The 23838-nt window shown below is 43.5% G+C and overlaps 1 protein-coding gene across 1 annotated transcript in view; it reads left to right on the top strand.

The window, feature by feature from the left end:
- KLHL29 (kelch like family member 29) overlaps nucleotides 1-23838 on the top strand; it is a 145770-nt gene that overhangs the window by 88745 nt on the left and 33187 nt on the right. Inside the window, exons 5-8 of the mRNA XM_058802019.1 lie at nucleotides 440-639; nucleotides 7538-7797; nucleotides 20332-20530; nucleotides 23210-23392. Of these exons, the coding sequence (XP_058658002.1) occupies nucleotides 440-639; nucleotides 7538-7797; nucleotides 20332-20530; nucleotides 23210-23392 (842 nt within the window). The remainder of the gene's footprint in view (nucleotides 1-439; nucleotides 640-7537; nucleotides 7798-20331; nucleotides 20531-23209; nucleotides 23393-23838) is intronic.

Genomic DNA, 23838 nt, shown 5'->3' with positions numbered 1-23838 from the left:
TCGAAATTGGAGAGTGGTTTTTCCTTAACAGTTATATTATGCACAGAAGATGAGATGTTAACCAAGATGTTAAAATGTATTGTTTCCCTTTGAAAGCTAATCCTGTTCCTCATTTTCATTAATGTTGAATCATTCATTTTCCTTTTTCTTTTTTTTTTCTTTCTTTTTCTTTCCTTTTCTTTTGCAACTGTTTTTGCATGAAAATGCAAAGTAGCAATAAAGATTTTTCGTAAGACTTGCTTTAAGACTCTTCTCTTTCAGATCCAGTTAAAGTTTTTAAGTTCAGTTATTTTAAAATTCATATTCTTCAGTTCCGTAAACAAAAATAATGGAGAAATATAATGAGGTGCAAAGCGATTTTCTAGCCCTCACTAATCAATAAATGCCAATAAAATGGGGATGGTGTAATGTCCATAATTTAATTGTCTGCTGTTACCAGGTCACCACGAGACAGCAGCAGAAGCGGGGAGAAGCTGGAACTGGCCATGTCCAACCTCACTGCGGATGTCCTGGAGTTACTCCTGGAGTTTGTTTATACAGGTTCTTTGATCATAGATTCAGCCAATGCAAAAACACTACTGGAAGCTGCCAGCAAGTTCCAGTTTCATACTTTCTGTAAAGTCTGCGTTTCATTTCTAGGTAAGAATCACTGCATCTAGTGAGCTTTTAAAATCTTGTGTAAAGGTTTATAAACCTGTCTTTGAACAACTCTTGAAAGATAATGAAGAAACCCAAGATGAAATAGAGTAAAATAAAGTAAAGCAACATTAATTTGGTTTGTGATTTGAATTTCCAATGCTGACATGATGGCCAATGGAAAATGGTCTGGAGAAGTATAGTTTGTTGCTTGAGTGGCAACAGCTTTCACATCTTCTATAACCTATTTTGTTGAATCTTGTTCAACTCTTGGAATCTTGGTGACATTTTGTTTCCCAGAGGATGATATGTGCATTGATACCAGGCTGTAACACACAGGTTACTTATAACTGCGACAGCATATTTTGGGTTCTACACTAGGCCAGCTTGGTCAAACACCAAAAGAGTTTGGAGGTGGGCTCCAGTGGAGGAAGAACTCCTGGAAATCTGCCAAAAAATTAAGGAACTGCATTGCAATAGCTGCAATTTTCTTGCATTTGTGAGAAAGTCCTTCTTTACATGTCCAGTGTTCCAGATTGAATGTTCCTAGGGTTTGTTGCTGCCTACAGAGCTATGGCCTAATGTCATCACAAAGGTGGGTAGAAGGAAAGGTTGCTGTGCCCACTCCTGTAACTGGTGTGCCCTGTGTGTGCAGGGAGCATTTGTCTCAGTGAGGGTCTACAGAGCAACATCTTTGCCAGTGCCTCAGCCCATCCTCTCATGGCCACAAGAAATCCACTCTTCTTGCCAGACTTACCATGTTATCCTGCTCCTTCCACTTTCCCTCTGCTTTCCAGCAGAGGGTATTTCAAAACAGTCCAAGATTTCCAGCTCAGCTAAACTTCACTGGCCAGAACAGGAACCAAACAGACCTGGCATGGCAGAAGAGGAGACACAACTGGAGCTCAATGAAACACGATGGTTCAAATTCCTGCCTGTACCACAAGCCACTCCTTCATTGGCATAGCTGTAATATCAGTTCATAAGACAGTAATAATTTTAAAATTAACATAAATTTATTAATACCAAAAAATTCATCTTGATGTTATATGATGTACTTCCCAGGTGTAAGTACCAGATAACCTTTTTTGACATCTGATTTCTGCTTGGGCTTCCTCAACTTCCATCTTGGTGTGGGAGGCATTGTTCTCTTTGAAGCTCAAATAAATTGTAGGTTTTCCCGGGGCAATTCTCATTTGAAATTCACATCTACTATTGCAGAATGTGGAAAATGAGACTTTAGAAAATTTTGTGCTCAAAAAACAACAACAAAAATCTCTCAAATTAGTCCAGTTTACTGTTGTGTTAATTTTCACTGCTGAGCCAGCCTACTGGCAAGATGAGTGGTGTGACTAGGCTGGTACAATGCAGGCATCAGTACAGAATCCCTGGCATTGTAGTCTTCTTTCCAACTTTTTATATGCCCCTTATTTCAAAGTCTGTTCTAAAATGGGGAGTGTACTGGTGATGTGAAATTTAGGCTTTGCAATCCCACCATATAGACTGTGCAATTTGAGTGAGGCTCTGGCTCTGGCATTGCTTGCTCCCAGCTTCCCTTCACCAGCTTCTTACAGCGATTAGATCTTACAGCCTTTCCAGAAATACAGGATGTGTTTAAGTTTGGATAGCACTGAAGATTCAGCCACAAAACCAAAATACATTCATTTCCCTGAATCACTGTGAGAGTTCTCTTTTCTGATAGTTAATATTTTAATTCAGTGAACCATGTTATGGTGTGAAATAGTAGAGTTGGTTATAAGTTCAGTGATATATGGAGAGTCACTGGAACTTTGTATTCTCATTTGGAGAATTCACAGAGTGTAATTGCTTATTTTTATTTATAGCTGTGACCTGATTGCACTACAGAGACAGCAGAGCATTTGCCATCTTAAAAGTTTGGGAAAAGCATTTTGTCTTCTCTGTGGCTGTGTTTTTACTTTTCACCTCAGACACCTCTGTGCTATACAAAGCAAAAATATGGTAAAAATCAGGGGTTTTTTTCCTGCAGGGCTTCTGGAGGGTTGACCAGTATAAACAGTGACTTTTTCCCATTAGTGCATGTCTAAATAGGGAGAGAAGGGAAGTTCAAAGAAGTAAAAGACGCAAAACATTAAGTCTGTTCAGCATAGCACAGCACAATCTCAGAGGAAATTGGGGTCATCCTTTTTCGGCCATGAAGATCCAGGAGCATCCTGTCGTGGTGATGTCCAAGCAGCTTTTGTGTCCATCCTGGGCCTCTCAGCAGCCTTGGGAAGAGGCACCCCAAATTTTCTTGCACTTTTTGGTGAAAAGATGTGGCAAAATATGTCAGGGAAGTAGTTTCATTTCAATGGGAGATTTCTTAACTGGCTTCCCTGGGATAATTATAGCCATGTTCTCTCTCTTCCCCACATGCTGTCTCCTCAGCTTTGGTGTAGACCATGAGAAATGAGAACAGTTTTGTGCTGACTGATGCAGTGATGGTGACAGGTTCATGCAGGCACCATATGATAACTGGGCAAATGTTTGCAAACTGGTCAGGATATCATAGGTATTTCCTCCACCCATATGGCTGGAGACTTGAGCCTTTTTTTTTTCCATATTTGTTTTTTGCTATCACCACAGTCATGGCTTTAATTGGGTTTCAGGTGATTCACCAGTATCATGGTTTCAGTCCATGGTGCATGGACACCCATCACGGGAGGAAACACATTCTGAGCTTGTACTTCAGCCTGCTGCTGATAAAGTAAAAATATTCATCCTTAAGCCTAAAGAAGCTGGTGGAACCTGGTAGTTTCATGGGCCAGATTAGGAAAGAGCAGGAGCTCTGAATTTTCTTAGTGTCCTGAGCAAAGAGCACAAAATCAATGTTTGGAAAGAGTATTAGAGGAAGCAATGAGAAAAAACTGAACAATATACCAGTGATGGGACCTGCATTCCTCAGGCACCTGAGGAAAAAAGAGGCCTTTATGGTCTTTTAGAATTCAAGAGAAAGTATTATTTTGATCCAGCTGGAGACCTGCACTGCCCACCCCTGGAGAAACTCTAATATATGTACTTCATATAAACTATGTATCAAGTTCAACTATATCTGGAGATGGGAAGAGGGAAGAAGACTCTCACAGGGAAGGGAAATATTTTGGACAATTCGTTAGACAAAGAATGCATCTGATAGTCTTCCCCCTAGCCCCCATCTCCACATGATTTTTGACATTAGTAGGAATACCTGAGGAGTAAGTTTCCCATCAGAATGTACACAGAGTTATCACCAGGTGCACATTTGGTGCTGTTATAATTGATATCCAAATCATCATCTAGAAAGTGTCTCTGAGTGAAAATACAGTGCTTAATGCACACAAGAGGGGATTTGCAACCACCACTGAGTTTCCATCATACTGTTACCACAATCTCACTGAGTAACCCTTCTTGCATACTGTTTATCTCTGGTGTTATCTCGAGTCTCCCCACTCCCAGAAGTGCAGTTGGAGCAGTCTCCTTGGCTGATTGTCTCCTGATGATGTGCACAGGATCCTGCTCCAAAGTCACATCTAACACAGTGGAAAATACCAGCTGGTGATCTGCATTATTGTGGCACATGTAGCAACAAATCTGCTATCCAGCACTGTCTCAAACCAGAGAGAACCAACTAGATTGCATCTGATATCCCTAAAGTCCACTCATGACTCTGTTATAAACTGTCCTTGAGCATTGAGAGTAGCTTTGTAGTCAGCATTTGTGTTCTAAACAGACACAAGGTGAAACTTCAAAAAAATGTGTCGTTACAAGCCCAGTGTCACTGTGGCAAAACAACAATTATTGTAAACATGCCAGTGTCCAAAGGAACACAGGAGCAGGCGGAGCAGAACTGGTCCTTAGCTGATCCTTTGCTGTCTTTGTCATGCCAGCATTGACAAGTACCCCTGGACTGCAGTCATTTGGGATGAGCTGTATTATATAGCAGAAGTCTATGTCTGAGTAGTCATGCCCTTTGTAGCCAGAGAGGACTAATAGACATTAGTAAGGCAAGGTTCTGCTCATTCTGGAATTGTCATCCAAAATGTTACCAGATTAATCCAGAATATTACCAAATTGTTACTTGGAATTGCTTGTTTATGGGTATGCAGGCATATAATTGTGTCATGGTTTGACATTTCAAACCAGGACAGATTGTGAATGCAGAGTTACACGATAGCTGAAGTTGAGAGTCAACCAGTCTTGCTGCCAAATTTTTAGTCAGAACTGAAAAATGGGAGGATGAGGTGGTGTCTCTATTTTCATAGGACAGAGATTTTCCATATCACCTACAGCTGTTGTCCCAAGGTCTGTCTTCCTCACCAGCAGTGAATCTCTCTAGTTCACATGCCAGTCCTCATCTAAACAGATGTTGCTGTGCCCACCTTGCTGTGGTTCTCACCACACAGAAGGGAAGTACAGGGAAGTGTGTCCTGCACACCAGCCTCCTGCACATCCCCTAATCCCACATCCCACATCTCCCTGGGACCCCTCTCCACAGGGCCTCACAACAGTTCCTGAACCAGACAGGGACATCACTGGAATCCGCCACCGAGGGGTTTCTCAGGGAAGAGGAGGGAGTAAAGCTCCAGGGACCAAGATGGAGCTGCTTGGACCAGTGTACCAGGCTGCATCAGGCACCCGGTGTTGTTAGAGCTAGAGAAGTTGTCCAGATCAGAATAAATCCGTTGTGAGCAGTTTTTTCTGCTGCACACCACAGGCTCAGCAGGAAATGTTGTGGGGATCTCTCCTGACAGAGGCAAAACCAGTCCTCTGAAGAGAAAGACTTGAAAGTCTTTACCATGATGTGCTGCTTAATGAGTCCAAATTGATTATTCCCCTCATTATTAACCCTGTGAGGATAAGGTGGAACAGTGGCAGATTGGCCTTTGACTTGATAGTTTGCCAAGAAATTGTAAGAATTTTGGGCTCTGGTAGATGATTACTTTACCCCAAGCCGTATGTACACCATGAAACTGTGCCAGCAGACAGAAGCAAGGAATCTGGAAGATGTTTGTGGTCTTTTGGGGAGTTTTGTGGTTTTTCTCTTTTCTTTTCTTTTCTTTTCTTTTCTTTTCTTTTCTTTTCTTTTCTTTTCTTTTCTTTTCTTTTCTTTTCTTTTCTTTTCTTTTCTTTTCTTTTCTTTTCTTTTTTCTTTTCTTTTCTTTTTTCTTCCCTTCCCTTCCCTTCCCTTCCCTTCCCTTCCCTTCCCTTCCCTTCCCTTCCCTTCCCTTCCCTTCCCTTCCCTTCCCTTCCCTTCCCTTCCCTTCCCTTCCCTTCCCTTCCCTTCCCTTCCCTTCCCTTCCCTTCCCTTCCCTTCCCTTCCCTTCCCTTCCCTTCCCTTCCCTTCCCTTCCCTTCCCTTCCCTTCCCTTTCCCCTTCCCTTTCCCCTTCCCTTTCCCTTTCCTTTTCCCTTTCCTTTTCCCTTCCCCTTCCCCTTCCCCTTCCCCTTTTTTCAAGAAAAAACATTGGTACCTTTGGGCTTCATAGCTATCAGTTTACACCCCATCTCTGGGCAGTCTTTGAGTGACAAAATCTACTGACAGCAAACAGTGCTGCTACTGCAGTCAGCTTGAGGAAATGGGCTCCTTGGAGTCAGTACAATCAACTGATGCAAAATGAGATAACCTAGTTTTGAGACTGCTGGATCTGTAAAAGAAAATAAGAAGTGTTGGGAGGGGAAGAAAGCAAAACAAACCCACAAAACTCCTAATCTCATGTCAGATTTAAATAAAATAGGAAAAGGTGGTTCGTAATCCCATTTTATTAAAAGCCGCATATAGATAGTGTGCAGGTTTTCAATCTGAGGAAGGCAGACACTGGGTGTAGGGAAGAATTCCTGAGCATTTCCAGCAGAAGCAATCTGATGAGAGTTTTGTTTGAAGAGATATGGGGCTATTGCACATTCCTGTCCATTGCTCTGTCACAGTGCACTAGGATATGACACTGCCAAATGTGATTGACTTCTCTGACAGCACTGGAGCCTGCTCACGCCTTTGTGATCTGTTGCAGTCTCACGCTTATTACTTTTTTCTTTTTCAGTTCTATATCTTAAAATAATATATTCTTCTTATTAGTAGTGGCTTGGTTAACAAAAGCTGCAAAGAATCTGAGAGTTCCTCTTATAAATGTCTAAAATTGGTGGGTTTTTTCTTCCAAATAGCTGGAAAGAAAAAAAAAGTACAGTCAAATGTATGGTGTAGCACACTTCTAAGGCAAAGCTACACACTGCGCTGCTGCTTCTGTTTGCTGGGAAGGAGATAATGCTGTCTCCTCTGTGCATGATTTTCTTTGAAACCCACTACACAACGTTTAACAGAAGGCGTTAGTATAATCTGTGTTTTGCATAAGGGATGTCATCACATTCAGCTGCAACAAAGTTCCTTTGACAAAAAAAAAGAGAGGGGAGGAATTTTTTTTTTTTTTATTTGAAGTAGCTTAGTAGCTGAACAGGGCAAAAATTATCATAAAATGACTGCAGCATTCTCAGAAATGTCCTTAATGCTGTTTGCATTTATTCTTAAGTGTCTGCACTGGCGTTTACATCTTTGCTGCTCCTTAAAGCAACATTGTAGGCGGTGGGAACAGCAGCAGTCTCCTGGCTGGGTTCCCATCCCTTGGGAAGCCCCAGATACTGTTATGTCAGTAGGTTTCCCCAGTGCTTTGTGGAGGCTTACACAAAAAGCAAACTCAGAAAGTGCATTTCTCTGCCCATCTCCAACTCACTTTTTGTACTTTAAACCCCAATTCCAAATTAACCCAGGGTGCTGCTTCTAGTTAACTCCTTGAAATTATTTAGGATTGGAGGTTTGTCCATGATGCTGATTTTTCTCATGATCCTGTAACAAATGTGAATCTTGCTTTTAATAATTCTCAATTGCCTTTTTTATTTGTTTTTTGCCCTTTTTAGAAAAACAGCTGACTGCTAGCAACTGCTTAGGAATATTAGCCATGGCTGAAGCCATGCAGTGTACTGAACTATACAACATGGCCAAAGCTTATGCCCTGCAAATTTTCCCAGAGGTGGCAAACCAAGAAGAGATCCTTAATATCTCCAAAGATGACTTCATTTCCTACATGTCCAATGACAGCCTAAACACCAAAGCAGAGGAGCTGGTGTATGAAACAGTGATAAAGTGGATTAAGAAGGATGCCGCCATCAGAGCTCAGGTAAAAATAATCTCAGCAGCCTCACTCTGCTCCATTTCCATTAATGTCTCTTTTGGAATAGAAACCATCTTTATGCAATATTAACCATATGAGTGTGTGGGAGATGGGATGGGCAGTTCAGATAAAAAAAAGGCAAAGGGAATGGAGGCTACGCACAAAATGTATGTAATTTAAAAATCTGATCCCTATATCTGATCATTTAGAATGAAAATCTCATTTGTGACATGCATGGTACAAAGTTGTTGACTGGAGGCTCAGTCAGAGATAAACTGAGAAGAATTACAGTTTTGTGAGATGCTGCTTTAAGGGGATGCATTTTAGTAACAGCAGGAAATAAAAAATCTGTCAGAAAATCTGTATTTCTTTTGATGCCACATACTGAATGAGTATAACTCCAGTTCATAAAATAAAGATTCTGTATCTTTATTGGCTGCTTAGATCCCTTGAGTTTTATGTATTTATTAGAGTTAGCCTTTCCTCTGCCATATGAGTTATGCAGTCTGCTCTTGTCTAAAGAAACCGAGTCTGTAACTTTCCTGGCGCTGTCTCGAGATAGTGACTGGAGGCTGGTAATTGTCCTTGGGACCAGAAGTCATCCCTGGTGATACCTAAAAACCTGCTGCTTGCCTTGAGTCAACTCTGTGGTCTGAACCCCAAACCTCTCCATTTGGAGGCCAGTTCTCTGCACAGACCCCATAAGGGGAAGATTGTTTTCCCCTTCTTTGGAGGCCAGAGTTTTTTCTGTTGACCCCCAGTCATAGTTTTGGCTGTCTTAAGGTGGGCAGTTGCTCATGGACCCCACTGTATCTCAGGGAGGCACTTGGCCGTGTTGCTGATGCCGTCCCACATAGTGACAATCTGTACCTTCTTGACTGAAATGTGAATTCAAGCACCTGAACATGCAGTTGGATGTTAAATGTGTCATTGGACGTGATCCAGAGCAGCTGCACATCCACACCTCACCTCTGAAGTGGGAGAAATAGTAATTCCTGCTCTCCCCAGGCTGCTGGATAAGGACATTAAGGACAGTGGGGTACTGCATGCCAGGCCAAGCCTTGCTGCCTGTGCTGTTTCACCAGCTGAGCTCCTGGTCCTGCCAGAGCCTGCAGCCTCACTGCTGCCCTGTGTGCCCAGGAGCTGTGGCTCAGCAGGACAGTCCTGTGCTGGGCCCCACCCCATGTGCCAGCAGGGCCATTTAGCATTGCCCAATGTTATTATTGCTTAAACATTCACACAGTACCATGGATTCACTGAAATGCATGCCTTTTTGGCACTTGCTGCCCTTGAAAAACACACTGTTTTAGAGTGTTTCCCTGAGTGCTTGAAGTTGGATGGCTCTGTGCCACTCTGAACTTAACACAACCTCAGGGACTGTTCCCAGGGAGTTCGGGAGCCCTGCGGCAGGAGCTTCCTTGCCTGGTGCCAACAGAAGGTGTCACTCACCAGACAGTCTGGGTTATGTTCTCAAAATTGTGGTTTTAAATATTTCCTTCTGCATCCTGCTGAGGCAATGTTGGGAATTTGCTTTTTTAAGTGGTGGTTTTTCTTGCTGCCACCACTGCCATCCCCTCCTCTCTCTTTTTTTGTGTTGCAGTTGAGTTGCTTTTCTGGGGTTTTTTTATTCCCAAGTTCCCTTGCCCTCTGCCCTGGTTCTGAAGTGCTTTTTGTAGTTTATGATGGCAGTTCTATTTGCTTCTCCAAATTTCTCTGTGGTGCTTTAGTTTCATGCATTACTTTTCAGGAGCTTTTAATTTTTAATTTGTATTTATCCAGAGATAAGGGGTTTGAATAAATCACTCTAAAAGATTCCAAGAAGAAACTATTTTCCTGCCCAATCCTCCCACTAAGCTAGTTTATTTAAATAGTGGCTCTCACTTTTCTTAGTACTCTGTGCACTGCTGATCTATTATAAAGCTCTTAGTTAAATAGGTACTTATTTTTTTAAAGTAGGAGTTCACATTTATCATGAAAAGTACCATCTTTACAGTAATGACTTCTGCATTTTCAGAGCCTGGGAACAAATAGCTTCCATGGTGCATGGGAGGGAAGATAGACCTAAAAGATCTTATTTCTAATGAAGATGATGACGAATAAAAATTTGTGCATGATGTGCAGCACAGCCCACCATCCCAAGAACTGCCCAAGCTCCTGTGAGATACACAGGCTGCTCAAAGTTTTGCAGAACTGGGCAGCTGTGGCAATATTGAACACAGGATGAACCTTCCTGCAGGAGCTGTGCCTGGATATTTTTATTTTATTCACATGTTGGAGGTAGATTCTATGAGGTGCCTTTAGACTCTTTGGGGTGGAGGACACCAGGACTGTTGGGGTGTCCTGGGAGGGTTGTTGAATTGCAGCAGTCCCACCACATCACTCCAGCTCTACTGCACTCCTCAGGTGACCCGGTCCGGTTTTATTTCTCACTCCCAGAAGTTGTGCTGGCAGTTAAATCCTTCCAGGCATGGATTTCCAGAGCCCCTTGCTCCATTGTCTCCCCATCTCCCTTTACCTTGACAGTTCAGGGTCTCTTGTCACATTTTTATTCTCAATAGCTCCAATGGCAGGTAACTAAAATGCCTCTTTGGCAGCTTCTTCCAAGTCCTGCGTTGGTGATTCTCCCAAAGGTGGAGGTCTGGCACAAACGGGAAAGGGCTGTGCTCTTCATCTCACCTGCATGTCCATCTTCCCTGGCAAGCCTGGCAGGGGCTCTCTCAGCAGAGACATCCCCACAGAGGCGCTTCTCTCTGAATCAGGACCCTCTGCCCCCAGGGCAGCTGCAGCCCTCCAGAAGTCCTGGTGCTGTAATGGCTTTGTGTCACTCTGCAGTGCCTGGGGACAGTAAATCTCACCACTTGTGCTCCCCCACTGCAGCCTCATGCCGTGCTCTTACAACAACTTATCCATCACTGCCTCCCCTCCTGCCCGATCCCCTGCTGAAAGCCTCTGGGAAGGAGATTTTCAACGGAGCCTCCTGTTCTCCTGGAAAGGCGTTGTTTGCTGTCTACCTGCTCTTCTCTGCCATTCTAAAAGCTTTTCTTCAGATGTCTGACTGTTTCTGCTTTTGTTAATTCTTTCTCACCAGGCTGGAGGGCAGTGACAGGGAAGGCAGCAGGATTTTCTTGGAAGGCAAGTTGAAAAGCTGTGCTCTGGCTGATGTTTAATTGTGCACATTGTGCTCATATGAGCAGTGCTCATAAAAGTGCTCTGTGGCATTACAAAAGACAGCACCTGAGCTTGTTACAGAAAGAGAACAGCAGTGCTTTAAGGGTTGCTGATCATCTGCATAAGACAAAGAGGCAGTTCAGAGAGTGGCATGTTATACCAGGATTTGGTAAATAATTGTATCCCTCTAGCGTGTTGGAGCAATGCCCCAGCTCACATGGTAACATTTATGAAGCTGGCTTAGTGCTGCTGGTAGTGCATTTTAAAATTGGTCTGGCCAGAAAAAGCAGCCTATGAGGTGAGGTCAGGACTAGTAGGTAATTTCTAGTGGACACAGGGCACTGGTTGCAGGAGTCCTTCTGATTGCTGTCACCGAGTGCAGAGCCTACATCTGACTGACACATCTGAGAAAGCTGAATCTACTCTTTTTTTTTCCTATTTATTTCTCTTCTTGACTGATGGATGAGATTGTAGGTTTTATCCTAACAGTTACCCCTTGATAAGCTTATTACAACTCCAGCAAACTCATGCAAAAAATAGATTACATAATGAAGGCTTTGCTGTCTGAAACCAGCACGGTCTGAGCTGCCCAAACAAGGAAAGATTTCTGCCAGGCCCCACACAGTCTTCACCTGAGCACATCCCCCAGCTCTCTGCATGGCCTTGGGCAGGTTGTTTCACCTTTCTGCTCCCATTTCTTACCCTGTAAGCTGGAGGGAAGTGATGCCTCCCATGAGGGCTGTTGGGAGGATTCAGTGGATAATGAGCCACACTGTCCACAGGTACTGATGACTGCCAAAGCTGCTCAGAGTCATGCCCAGCATCCACATGGGATGGGAAGGATGGGAAGTTGCTGGATGCATAGCAAATTGCTGCCTGTCCAAACCATAGACATCCCATCTCACTGGAAACATTCCCACTTTCTCTGCCAAGTCCAAAGTTGTATGTTTACTCTGAAACAAAAAAAACCACACTACCATGTGTATTAATGACAGAAAACCTGTCAGAGTCCCCATTGCATGGAGCTTCCCTCTCACCTGAGGAGGGACAAGACATGAGGAGAGGGCAAATATTCCAACAAGTTGCCCGGAGAAGTGCTAGAAGAGAGGCAAACACTGCAGTGATGAATGAAGGACAAGAGGCTCAGCTGAATGAGAGCCACTTTTCATTGCACTCTGCAAGGATACCATCATGTGCCCTTTTTCCAAACCTTTAAAATCTTGGTGACCAGCAGCAATGCAAAATGTCTCCTCCATAAAGGCATTAACAAGCTTTTTATGAACTTGAGTCCTCAGAGGCAGATTTATCTAAACAGCATCTTCATGGTGTCTGAGAACCAGAGATGCATAGACAAATTTGAGGTAATTTAGAGAAGAGCAACACAAAAGATTAAAAGACTGAAGGAACTGATGTGAGAAAAAAAAAGATGAAAAGATGTGAATATGCATGACTTGGCCTAATGACAGCTAAAGAGGGATAAATGTCTACAAATGTTTGAAGCCCCAAGGAGGGGGGTTGCCTGGAAGGATGCATGGGAATAACAACAGTAAGGACCAATTGAATTTGAGACTTGGCAAATTAGTCTAACACAAAGCCCACCTGTAAGCTCTGTATCTGTCAGTGAGGGTAAGGAAAAGTGATGGAGAGAAGGAGAAGAGGATTTATGTCAAAAAAGCTACAAATGCCCATGAGCTATATTTTGGCAGTGACGGAGAGTGGCAGTTTGAAGGCAGGACGCTACAGAGGAGAAAGGGTTGGTGGCTGTGAGAGAGCACATGGAAGATCCTTTATTTCTCAGACAAATTTTAAAGAGCCTCCATGCAGAAGAGCAGTTTGCTTCAGGAAAATGGAGAATCTGACAGGTAACAATGACAATTCCAACACTGCTCTGTGATGACAAGGAGGTAATGATAGAAGCTGATGGCCAATACCAGCATGTACAAATTACTTAGTTCATCATAATAAGAAATTAATTGATCAATCAGTGTATTCAAGGGCATTAAGTTTCAGGAAAGAGTGTTGGAATAAATATGAAAAAGGATGCTTCCAAGGGAGCCTAAGTGAATTAGGCACTAACGCTCTGTAACACTTCAATTAGGCTTCTTTGAAAAGCCCACACTGTCCTGGTGCTTTGAAATCCATTTGTGGGAAGAGCAGACAAATACAGAAAGATGCCATAATGAAAGTACAAGAAGCTTCAATTTCTCTGAAAGTGAAAAATGCGTAGTAACCCCAGTGATTTCCTGGGGATGGGCTGCTCAAAGAGCTCCAATTTGAATGTAGCTTTTGCAGACACTCAGCTCCCATACGAGCTTACAGAGGGAGAAGAAAAGGCAACAGTAGAATGGAATCAGTCCAGGAACATGCCCTTAGCTATATATAGGAGGAAGAAACTGCATTAAATAACAAAGAGGATGCAGGTGACATAAGCAGCTCCTGAAATTCCCTCTCTACTGAACTTTTAAGTTTTTTTAAAGGGATACCCTTGACAGAAAATCTACAGAATTATTTCTCTAAAGTGTTAATTGGTTGGAGGAGCTCCCTTGTCTCTCAGTCTGATCAGTCTCTTCATTTGTGTCTTTTCCAACACATTTTCCTGTTTTTTACAAATCTTTCTTCGCTGTTGCTGAAGCAACAGCCTCACAAAGACCCACATCCACAAGCAGCTCCTCACAAGTGCTCTCTTGCCTTGTGCTGCATGTGGCCCCAGCATTCAGGACCAACCTCCAGAAAAAAAATCATTTTATATTCTAGTCAAGAAGCATTTTAGAGAGTTATGGCACATGGATTCACATGCCAGTGTATTGTAGGGACAGAGAAGTTTACTTGGTTCTATGAAGCTCCTGAGAAGCTGCAGCTGGTTTGTTTTTGGCAATGTGCTTTTGAGGGGCATTGTTTGCTGTGTTTGAATAGGTGACTGCCCATAAGCAAAATAAACAGCACTTACCCCTGGTATCATCTGGGGGAACTTCGAGGGGTTATTTCAGAGTTTAGTCAGCAAGCTAGAGAATGCATGGTAAGACTGAGGCTCTTTTTAATCCTTATCAGGCACATTCCAAATATGATGGATCAGTGATTTATCTTCCTGTGCATTTAAGAGCCTCTCATCATATTACTGCTGGAAATACCAACCTGAGAGCTGGTTTGCAGACAGGAGACCAGGACAGCCGCTTGCTGGTGACATTACAGTGTTTAGTCAGCTGTGCTGCCATAAAGATGTCATGTTGAAACCTGATTGCAGGAAGACAGAGGGGCTGCTCTTTCCTTCTTGCTGGGCATGAGATTTATGCACATGGCATCCTGCCACCGAGCCACCAGCTGAACCCAGTGCCTGCAAACCAGATTTTCTGCCGCATGTTTATCTCGTGATATTAGGAGGCTGTTGGCTGACGTGCTACCAAGCCTTTGGTTTTAATCTGAAGGCAGCATTGCAATTCCAAGAAGTCAGTGTGGGTGATTAGTAAGTACTCCAAGCGCAGCAGAAAGCTTAGCTGGGCTTGGATATGACCTTGGGTGTAGGAATGTGCAGGAGTTTACTGGAAACACAGTGTGTCTTTGTAATACCCAGGGGTTAAATATATCAGAGCAAGTCCCTTCATTACCAAGTAGCAGGGCAGCACTTGGAAAATCTAGCCCAAAAACACTTACTTCTGAGAATGGCAAAGCAGTGCAGCAACAGCTTTGGCTTCCCCAAATGAGCCAGTTCCCTGCTGGGCTTGCATTTGGCAACTCAGAGATGGCAATATTTTCAATATCAGGTTGGGTGAGCTGTGGGGTAAGCCTGGTTTGGGCTGGAGATGGTGATAGGGAGGGACCACTCATGTTGCCTTTCCAGCATGCCAGCTTGAAAGGCCACTATGCCACATCCCCAGCTGTCACCATTAGCATGAGCCACTGGGCAGTTTGTTACCTGGCCACAGCCAGGTGTTTTTTAATTAGCTTGTCCAGTCCTCATTTGAAGGAATCTAATGCAGTGGGGACTTGGTTCTGCTTCAGATCTGCCTCCAATGGCTTATTCCATCCAGGGAGGTTCTTGCTCTCACACTGGGACAGTGCACAGCATGAGGGAGTCTGGACAGAGGGTTCCTATGAGACAGCATAAATCTCCTTCAATGAGAATCATATCCATTCCTGTTTCATAATGTTTTGAAAACTATTGCAATTAGGCATAAAGGGCTGAAACAGCAGCCCTTTTATTGGAGCAAAACCCTATAGTAATGTGGATACTCTACCTTCTGTATTTGTATTTCTAGCTGAAGCCTGTTTCTCTAGGCAGAAAGTACAAAGGGGTGTTTGTAGGGAGAACAGTAAACTAGAGAGACAGATGAATTATAGGGCATAAGGGAAACATTATTTTGACCTCTTTAGGCATTATTTCAAAAATGTTAAAAATCTTGAGAGCTTTCCAGTGGAGCATTTAAGGAGCAGGAAATATGACTCTAGCAGTAGACATACTTCCTTTAAAATCTAACTGTGTACTGTTGTGGCCCAAGTCTGTGCAGTACAATGAGAGTCCTTTTGGAAAATACTTTTGAGGATTTTACTGGATTAGAGATGTGAGAATAAAAAGATTATTTTTAATGTGATAGTGCAGTGGGTTTTGTAACTGAAACCGAAGATGCCAGAACAAAGCCCACTTGCAAGCAAGCATTCGTAATACTGATGTAATCAGTAGAGAAGAAATGTCATAAAAAGTTTAACAAAGTAAATGTTCTCACTCAAACTACCAGTCAGGAATTAAAAAAAAGCATTAGAGGCTTTTGTTGTCTCATTTGCTGAAGCACTGGCCTGCCTAATGAGATGGGAGTAACTTGTATATGAACAGATTATTAGGGAAAGGCTTGAAAGGGTCAGCCTCAAGGTATAACTGGTCATGTTGATCACATGTTCGTCAGAGTCAACACTGACCCAGTGGTAACACTCAGGCTTCCTCATAGCCTGATCACAACCTTCTAAACACACCCAGGACAAATGGACACAAAAATTCCCCCCAGAGGGTAGAATTAATGCCCTCCAATTTGGATTGACATATGGTTGTAGACATCTTAGGATGCTGTGGTGTGAGGCATGGTCTGAACACAATCCATTTCCCAGGAGCTGATGGCTCACAGTTCTGACCCAGAAGGGGACATTGATAATCTCTGCTTACCCTGGTGCTCAGTGCATCCTCTCAGCTTACATTGCCCTGGGGACTGTTAAGTGTGTTGACTGAATCTCTCTTAATTATAACATGAGTTTACACACGTCTGGCTGACAAGTAAATACTTGGCTTGTAGGAACCCATTTAGGTGTCTGAATCTAGAGCTGAATCTCTCCCCGGAAATGTTTAGTTAATTAGGGAAAGATAAGATCTCTTAAGATTTTTCCCTTCCTGTTTCATATGAAATGCACTTGTGATTACAGACTGGTTGAAGATCCTGCTTTCTGTTCAGGATCACTGAAATATGTACCTTGAAGCAGGACACATAGCATCTCTTAGAAGCCTCTACTCTCCTGTGTCCCCAGTGACTGTCCACAAAGACTTTGCTCATGTGGCAGCAGGGCTCTGGCTCCTGCAGAATGACCCTGGCCATGCACAGGGTATCTGGCAGCATCACTCAGCAAGGACTTTATGGATGAGATCTTCTGCTGGTGCAAAACCTGAGCAGTTCCCTTTGCCCAACAGGAGCTACAGTGAGGTTCATTCAAATCACCTAAAAAAACAGTCCTGATGGTGTTCAAAAACTTTCCTAGCATTTTAAACATAAATATTTAAATTTTTGCATAATGGTGTCCATTCTCAAAGAGCCTGATGTGTGGTCGTACATGTTTATGAGTTAGTAACTCCTAATTTTAGGCCCATAAGGGGTGTTAATATTGTCTCCTTCACCCTGACATGTAATGCAAGCTATAGAGTAGTTGTAAGTGATTCCCAACAAAGGCCAGAGAAATATTTCTACTTGTCCAGTCAGCACCTGCCGCCAAGCAGGCATTGCCAGGGTTACAGGCACAAACCATGACTCCAGGGACCCAAGGTGGGTGAATTTGGCATTGTGCCCTGTGCATGTATTCTGCTGCTTTAGTGATAACTGGTAACATCAGTAGGTGCAGTAGATGTTTCATAGCTGTATGAGGCACAACGGAAAGACAAGAGAGAATGGAGAGCAAATAACAGATGGTAAGGAGGTTGAAATGCTTTATGGTGCTTATTCCAGTCTTAAATGAAAAGGATAATAGTAACAGGATATTTAGTACAATCATAGCTAAGAGAGCTGGGAAGTCTTCACAAGGGCGAATCCAAAAGAAAAAGGCTGCTGATTGCCTAAATCACTTGAATATTCTTAAATCAGTGAGGCTAAATGAAATTCACCCTTGTCTATAGTGCTTACAAGAACTGTGTGAAAAGAGGTTGCTTTATAAAAGCTTCTCCTGTCTTGTGAAGATGCTGCCATGGTTCATACTCCTTAAATCTCTTGGTGAAAAACACTGCAATTCTATGTACCCTTAATGCTCTCAGCACTAAGCCCGAGTTGTGGCTGTGTGTGATCGTGCACACAGAGACACACACACGGAGCCAGCTTTCTGTAGCTGTTTGAGCAAAGGAAAGAATAAGAGTGAAAAGTGACATTGGTTTTTATATGTGACATCAGCTTTCTAGCTGATGAAAAGGAGCAGCATGTTCTAATTATTATTCTCCTTCAAAATAAGCCACGAGCTCAGACAAAAGAGGAGAGAAAGGAGGGGGGGGGATCCAGGAGAGAAACAGAATCACATTTTCTCACTTATCTAATTAAAGCAAGGTGGGCGAGCGAGAGGGAGAGCTCGCTGTGCTCAGGGAGCAGCGCTGCCCCATTTATTCAGGGAAAGGTGGCAAATGGAGGCAGTAACTCCACTGGGCCAATGGGAATTGTCCCATCCCTGACAGAAAGGAGCTGTTCTTGCCATGCTAATTGGCAGTCAGCTTTTGGACACGGTGGTAAGTGGAACACCATGTCCCCATGTAGTGGCACACCCGTCTGTGCTGGTGTTTGGCACCGCTTTGTGTTGTGGCTGCTTCCAGTGCAAACCAGCCTTGGGATTGTCAGGGGAGGCTCTGGCATGTCCCACTGCACCAAGGGAAGGTGCTGGCTCCTTCCATACATTTTACAACTTTATTTAAACTGCCTTTAGCAACTTGTACTGCTTCCTGAGCAGCCTGTAGTGGGAATTAGCCTCCCCCGTGGGATTGTCTCACCCACTGGCAGTGTACACTCTCTCCGCATTATTCCCCTGTCCCGATGCCACATTTCCTTTTGGCTCCTGTGTAAGGTTAAACGCCTCCAACCTTCTTAAAAAAAGCACTTCCTGAAGTCAGAGATTTGCCACCCACTGCCATATGTCCACTGCTTCCTCTCTTACAAGGTAATGACATTAAGATATCTGGAGCCAAGTGCATGACATTTGTGGCTCCGGGGAAGGAGCAGCCGTTGTACCTCCTAGAAAGCACCTCAGAAATGGATTTCAGCAAGGGAGGAGTGTATTCTTTTATGTTTTGAGGTTGATTAAGTGATCTCAAGCCCTACTTGGCTCTGTGCCACACTAGAGGTAGTAGCAAGGAGTCAGGAATGAACTGCTCACAGGGTTTTTTTTCCCCTGAGGAGAAGCAGTGTAACTTTTCCATCCATCCATTTTATATCACCAAACAACTTTTTTATCCCCAAACAATTGCAGAGTGGCCAGGCTTCAAGTCTCTAAGATGTACCTAAAATTGTCAGCTCTAGTGTTGAGGAGAGCTGATAAGCTGGGGACTGGGAGTCAGCCTGACACCCTTCATCTCCTCGAGGCCACAGATCTGAAGGCACATTGGGAGATCAGCTGTTGCAACCCCACAGGTTGTTGCATTTTTGCCTTGGCAGAACTTGTACCATGGTGATGTGGCTCTCCAGTAGGAGAGCGGTGTGAATGTGGAGGAGACATCCTTTGTTTTTCTTCTAAATTTAAGCCTGCTTCTTCAGTTTGGGTGGGGAAAAGGAAGGCCCTGGAAGCCCTCACAGCTGTCACTGCATCCTCCACCTGCTTGGCCAGCCCATTATCCAGTTCAGGCCATATCCCTACCCTCCCTTCTCACTATGCCCCTGCTCCATTCCCATCCCTGCTCCTGTTCCTGCTGTGACTTGGCTCTTACACACTGCAGGGACTGGCATGCTGCTGAAAAAGAAAGTAAGAGCCAAGTGGCTTCTGGAAGACCAGAGGCATCTGCAGGCCAGCAGATGCTGCTGGCGCCCAGAGTTTCTTGGGACCAGCTCGGACCTCAGGAATATTTATTTGCATCCTGGCCTCAATCCCTGTTGGGATCTTTGGATGCTGCCACTGTATGAATATTTATTGCAACAGATTATTATCTTTTCTTGCTACTCACCCTTAGTTTGCATCCTGTTTGTCTGCCTTGCTTCTGGAGTTGTATGTTTTCCCATTCCTCTGCTTTTCACTGTATTCTCCTGCAGTGTTGTGACATACCCAACTGTATATAAAAAGTATATAACTTTTTATATACAGTTGGGTATGTCACAACTGTATATACAAAAGTATATACAGTATATAACTTTTTATACTGTATATAAAAAGTATAATCTGGGGATGGACTCCTGTTTTTTCAATTGCAGTTTTCTCTCTTGGGGTTTTGTTGTCCTTTAAGCTGTGTTTGGTGACAGACAGCTTCATTTGCTCAGATGTCCTTTACCCTCTGGGGTTTATGTAATGGGTTTAATGTATTTGTTTAGGAGATTAAACTTACTGTCAGTATTTCTATAGCACCCTCTGGAGTCAGACTTCCCAAAAAGCTAGAGCTACATAATTTGTTTCACCAACAAATAAGCTCTACTAATTGAAAGATTTTTAGCAATTGGTTGACATCATTCAGGGTCTACCATAGTTATTGAAATCTACCCTATTAACTGACTTCTGTTTCACATTTATAGTGCCAGAAAAGACTTGTTTGGGGGTTTTATTACAGTGCAACAACCACACTTACATTTCAATGTTAATTCAGATAACTCAAATGCTCACTCCTTGTCTCCATTGTCTCCACTGCATAAGGTGTTCCATTCAGCCTGAATTCTGAATGAGCTTTTATTTCCAAAAACTCCTCCATACGGTGCTGTATAAAAGGAGTTGCCACCTTTTGAAGATTATTTTTAGTTTCTGGGACCAAGCCCAGCCTGGGCCAGGGAGCCCTGAGGGCTGCATTGTCTCTGTCCTACTCATTCACTAGGCAGGGCTTGTATGCAGCATCCATGACACATTTGTTTCCAGGCTGGATGACAGGGGATGGTTTACAAGCAAGGAAGTGGAGATGGCAAGTGGCTGAAGTCTGACCTGAAGGCTGCATGTGTTATTATTTCCCCCCTATCACAGTATGCTGCGGAGCTGCTGGCAGTGGTGAGGCTCCCCTTCATCCATCCCAGCTATCTGCTGAATGTTGTTGACAATGAGGAGTTGATAAAGTCCTCGGAGGCTTGTCGGGACCTGGTGAACGAAGCCAAGCGCTATCACATGCTGCCACACGCCCGCCAGGAGATGCAGACACCGAGGACCCGGCCCAGGCTCTCTGCAGGTAAAGCAGAACTTCCTTCAACCACACCAACCCATTGGTTCCATATTTCCTGGACATGCCCTGACACAGGGCACAGACCTTGGCTCCTTCCCAGAATCTGCTGATATTTCCATCTCAATTTTCCATTGTTACTTTCCTTCAGAATTTAGGAGCCTCTCCTAATAGGTGGACATGGGTGTTCAGAAATATGCTTCTGAACTGGGATTTAAAAGGAGCCTAAATTTGAGGAATTATTGTCTTTGACAGAGACTGTAACTTTCCTCTGTTATCCTGAAAATAAGCCCTTTGCCTCAGTTTCTCTAGTTGTAGAAATAGGTGTAAAATTTGATTTTTTTGCCATGGAGCCTCTTGTGGGGAGCATCTGTCTGATCTTCATCAAACACCTTCACTTTCACAGCCCTTTGTAAGTATAATATTTTTATACGGTGAGGCTGGTGAAAATATGTTATTTTTATACTGGTGAGTACTAGATCAGACTGTTTAATGCCTCCAGAACAAATGGATCTCACATAACATACTCCCTTTTAAAAGCACAGCAGCTGTGAAAAACCAAGTCCTCTTAAAAAGTTTCACACATGTTTCCTTTTTGGAAAAATGCATGGAAGAACCCTAAGTGCCCACCTTGCCAGCTGAGCCCATATCACGGTGATGTGAGAAATGTCCTAAATATTGGCTGAACAGAGAATGCAGATGCCACATAGGAAAACTGCATCCAAGAAGGAGTCTGATGAAGCAGGTGAATTGTTTTAACATGCTGCCTGTACTTCTGCCTCCCATAAGTACAACAGAAAGCCAGACAAAACTTTCTGTCACTGCCACTGATGCTAATGCGGCACGGAGATGGCATATCAAACCACGGCATTTGCAGCTTCGGGAGACTGCCTCATCAAGGCACCTTTCAGAAGGACGAAGTGTAGAGGACTTTCAATAACAATCTACCCTAAAAAGTCTTTCATTGAAAACGACTAATGGTGTGATGTTTGAAGGGATTTTTGAAAAGTGCTTATTTTATGTATATAAAATTGTAGGTGTAATGTGATCCATTTCCAGAAGCTTGTTGATGAGGGAAAAGTGATTCTCTCAGGGTAAAGGAGGGTGATTATAGTTTTTTAGGTCAGACTCTAATTATATAGAATCATGTTATTTTGCATATCAACAGCATTCATGGAGGCACAAAGGATCTCTAAACACCCTTTGTGGACTCGCCGCTGCATGTCACATGCCCTCTCGAGGTCATTGATTATAATCAAGTTATGTCTTGCACAGGTGATTAGATTTTCTGGTATGGCGCAAAAATAATGATCTCTTGTTACTGAGAAATATTTATTTTAAACTGTACAGCACTTTATCTTAATAACTTTTAAGAGAGTAACCTTGCTTGAATGACACAAATGTATTTTTTGAAAATGCTAATGAAGAGTGACGATAATCCATTACTCTGCAGACGCATTTCTCTCCGCTGCTGCTCCTAATCCCTCTCGCTGGCAGTCTCGCTCCTGCCCCGCACCTGTGCACACTTGTCTGTGGGCTGGGAACTGTAACACATCTCAGCAATGGCTCCAGGCAGGAGACAGCTCCTGAAATGGTGATGCCTTCCAGCTTGTGGCCTCCTGGTCCTTCTTCTGAGCCTACCTCTCCTGGCAGCACATTGCACAGGGGCTTCCAATTGCTGCAAAAGGTTTTTTAGCACTTCAGCTAAATGCCAACTCCAAACCATCCCCCGCACCTGACTCTTGGATGGAGTCAGAAAACATCCCAGGGTTATACTGTGACCCATCTCTGTGGGAATGAGTCTGGAGAGGAGTTTGGAGTAACACAGAGATCAGATATGACTCAGCTCTGGCTGTGAAGTGGGAGTAAAACCTCAGAGATGTGGACTTGAAAGTTTTGCATGAACAGACAGTTTGGCTTGCTGGACACCTTGTGTGTTATGGGCTTGGGGGAGCTCTTCCAGCACAGATAAAGCTCAGTAAATAACTATATTAATGCAAGGGGCCATCTTTGTCATGTTTCCTAGCACCTGGTAGATCAGGACCATGATCTGTGACTTGAGCACATGTTTTCCGGGTCTGGAAAATCTGAAAATCTGCTTTCCCCGGGAAAAGAAAAAAAAAAAAAAAAACAAACAAACAAATAGCCCACCAGAAAATTATGTATTAATAGACTGCATGCAGAAAGAATGTCAGGATGAAGATCCATAACCATAGCTTCACTTTCTCCAGACATTAGCTTTTAATGTGAGAAGACTTTATTTAGGTTAAAGTACAAACCTGCTTTTGCTGGATAATGACCAAGCTCCAAAGCTATGACAAAATGCCCATTTTCTTCAATGGAAGAGAAATTTGCTACCTGCAAGTCTCACTCACAGACTGTTGAAATGAATGGACATCTTTACATGGAACTGCCTTTTTATTTCTTCCCCCCCCCAAGTTTTGCCCAGATGGCATTCTCCCTCCCAGTTCTCCCAAGAGTGTTCATAGTGTCATTCCTCACCCACTGCTCCCCCCACACACACATTCCTGTTTTTTCTCACCTTTCGTGGTTTGATTGCAGACTCTAAAACAGATTTATATACGATACATTAAAATTTCCCTGACTGATGAGTATTTTTGGATGGGTTCCTGCCTGGTTGAGAGATGCCACTTTTTTATAATACTGTTTTTCTTCCTTGAATCCTAGGAGTAGCCGAGGTAATAGTCTTAGTTGGGGGTCGCCAGATGATTGGCATGAACCAACGTGCTCTAACAGCAGTCACCTGCTTAAATCCTCAAAACAACAAGTGGTACCCATTGGCCAGCCTGCCCTTCTATGACCGAGAGTTTTTCAGCGTGGTCAGCGCTGGAGACAACATCTATCTCTCAGGTAAGCAGCAGATTCCATAGAAACAGAACGACAGAAGGGTTTGGATTCAAAAGGACCTTTAAAGGTCACCTAATACAATCCCTCCATGCCATGGGCAGGGACACCTTCCACTAGCCCAGGTTGCTCCAAGCTCCATCCAGTTTGGCCTTCAACAGGGATGGGAGAGCCGCTGCTTCTCTGGGCAACCTGTGCCAGGGCCTCACCATCCTCAATGTAAGAAATTTCTTTCTTATGTCCAATCTAAATCTCCCTTCTTTCAGTTTAAAACTCTTACATCTGATCCTGTCACTACAGGCCATGATAAAAAGCCTCTTTCCATCTTTCTTATAAGCTCCCTTTAAGTATTGAAAGGTCACCATAAGGTCTCCCCAGACCTTTGTCTTCTCCAGGATGAACAACCTCAGCCTGTTGGCATAGGAGAGGTGCTCCAGCCCTCTGACTATTTT

The sequence above is a fragment of the Ammospiza caudacuta genome, chromosome 3 (genome assembly GCF_027887145.1).
Source record: "Ammospiza caudacuta isolate bAmmCau1 chromosome 3, bAmmCau1.pri, whole genome shotgun sequence".
NCBI lineage: Eukaryota > Metazoa > Chordata > Aves > Passeriformes > Passerellidae > Ammospiza > Ammospiza caudacuta.
The sequence above is the reverse complement of the archived record's forward strand: the minus strand, read 5'-3'. Positions and strand labels throughout refer to the sequence as shown.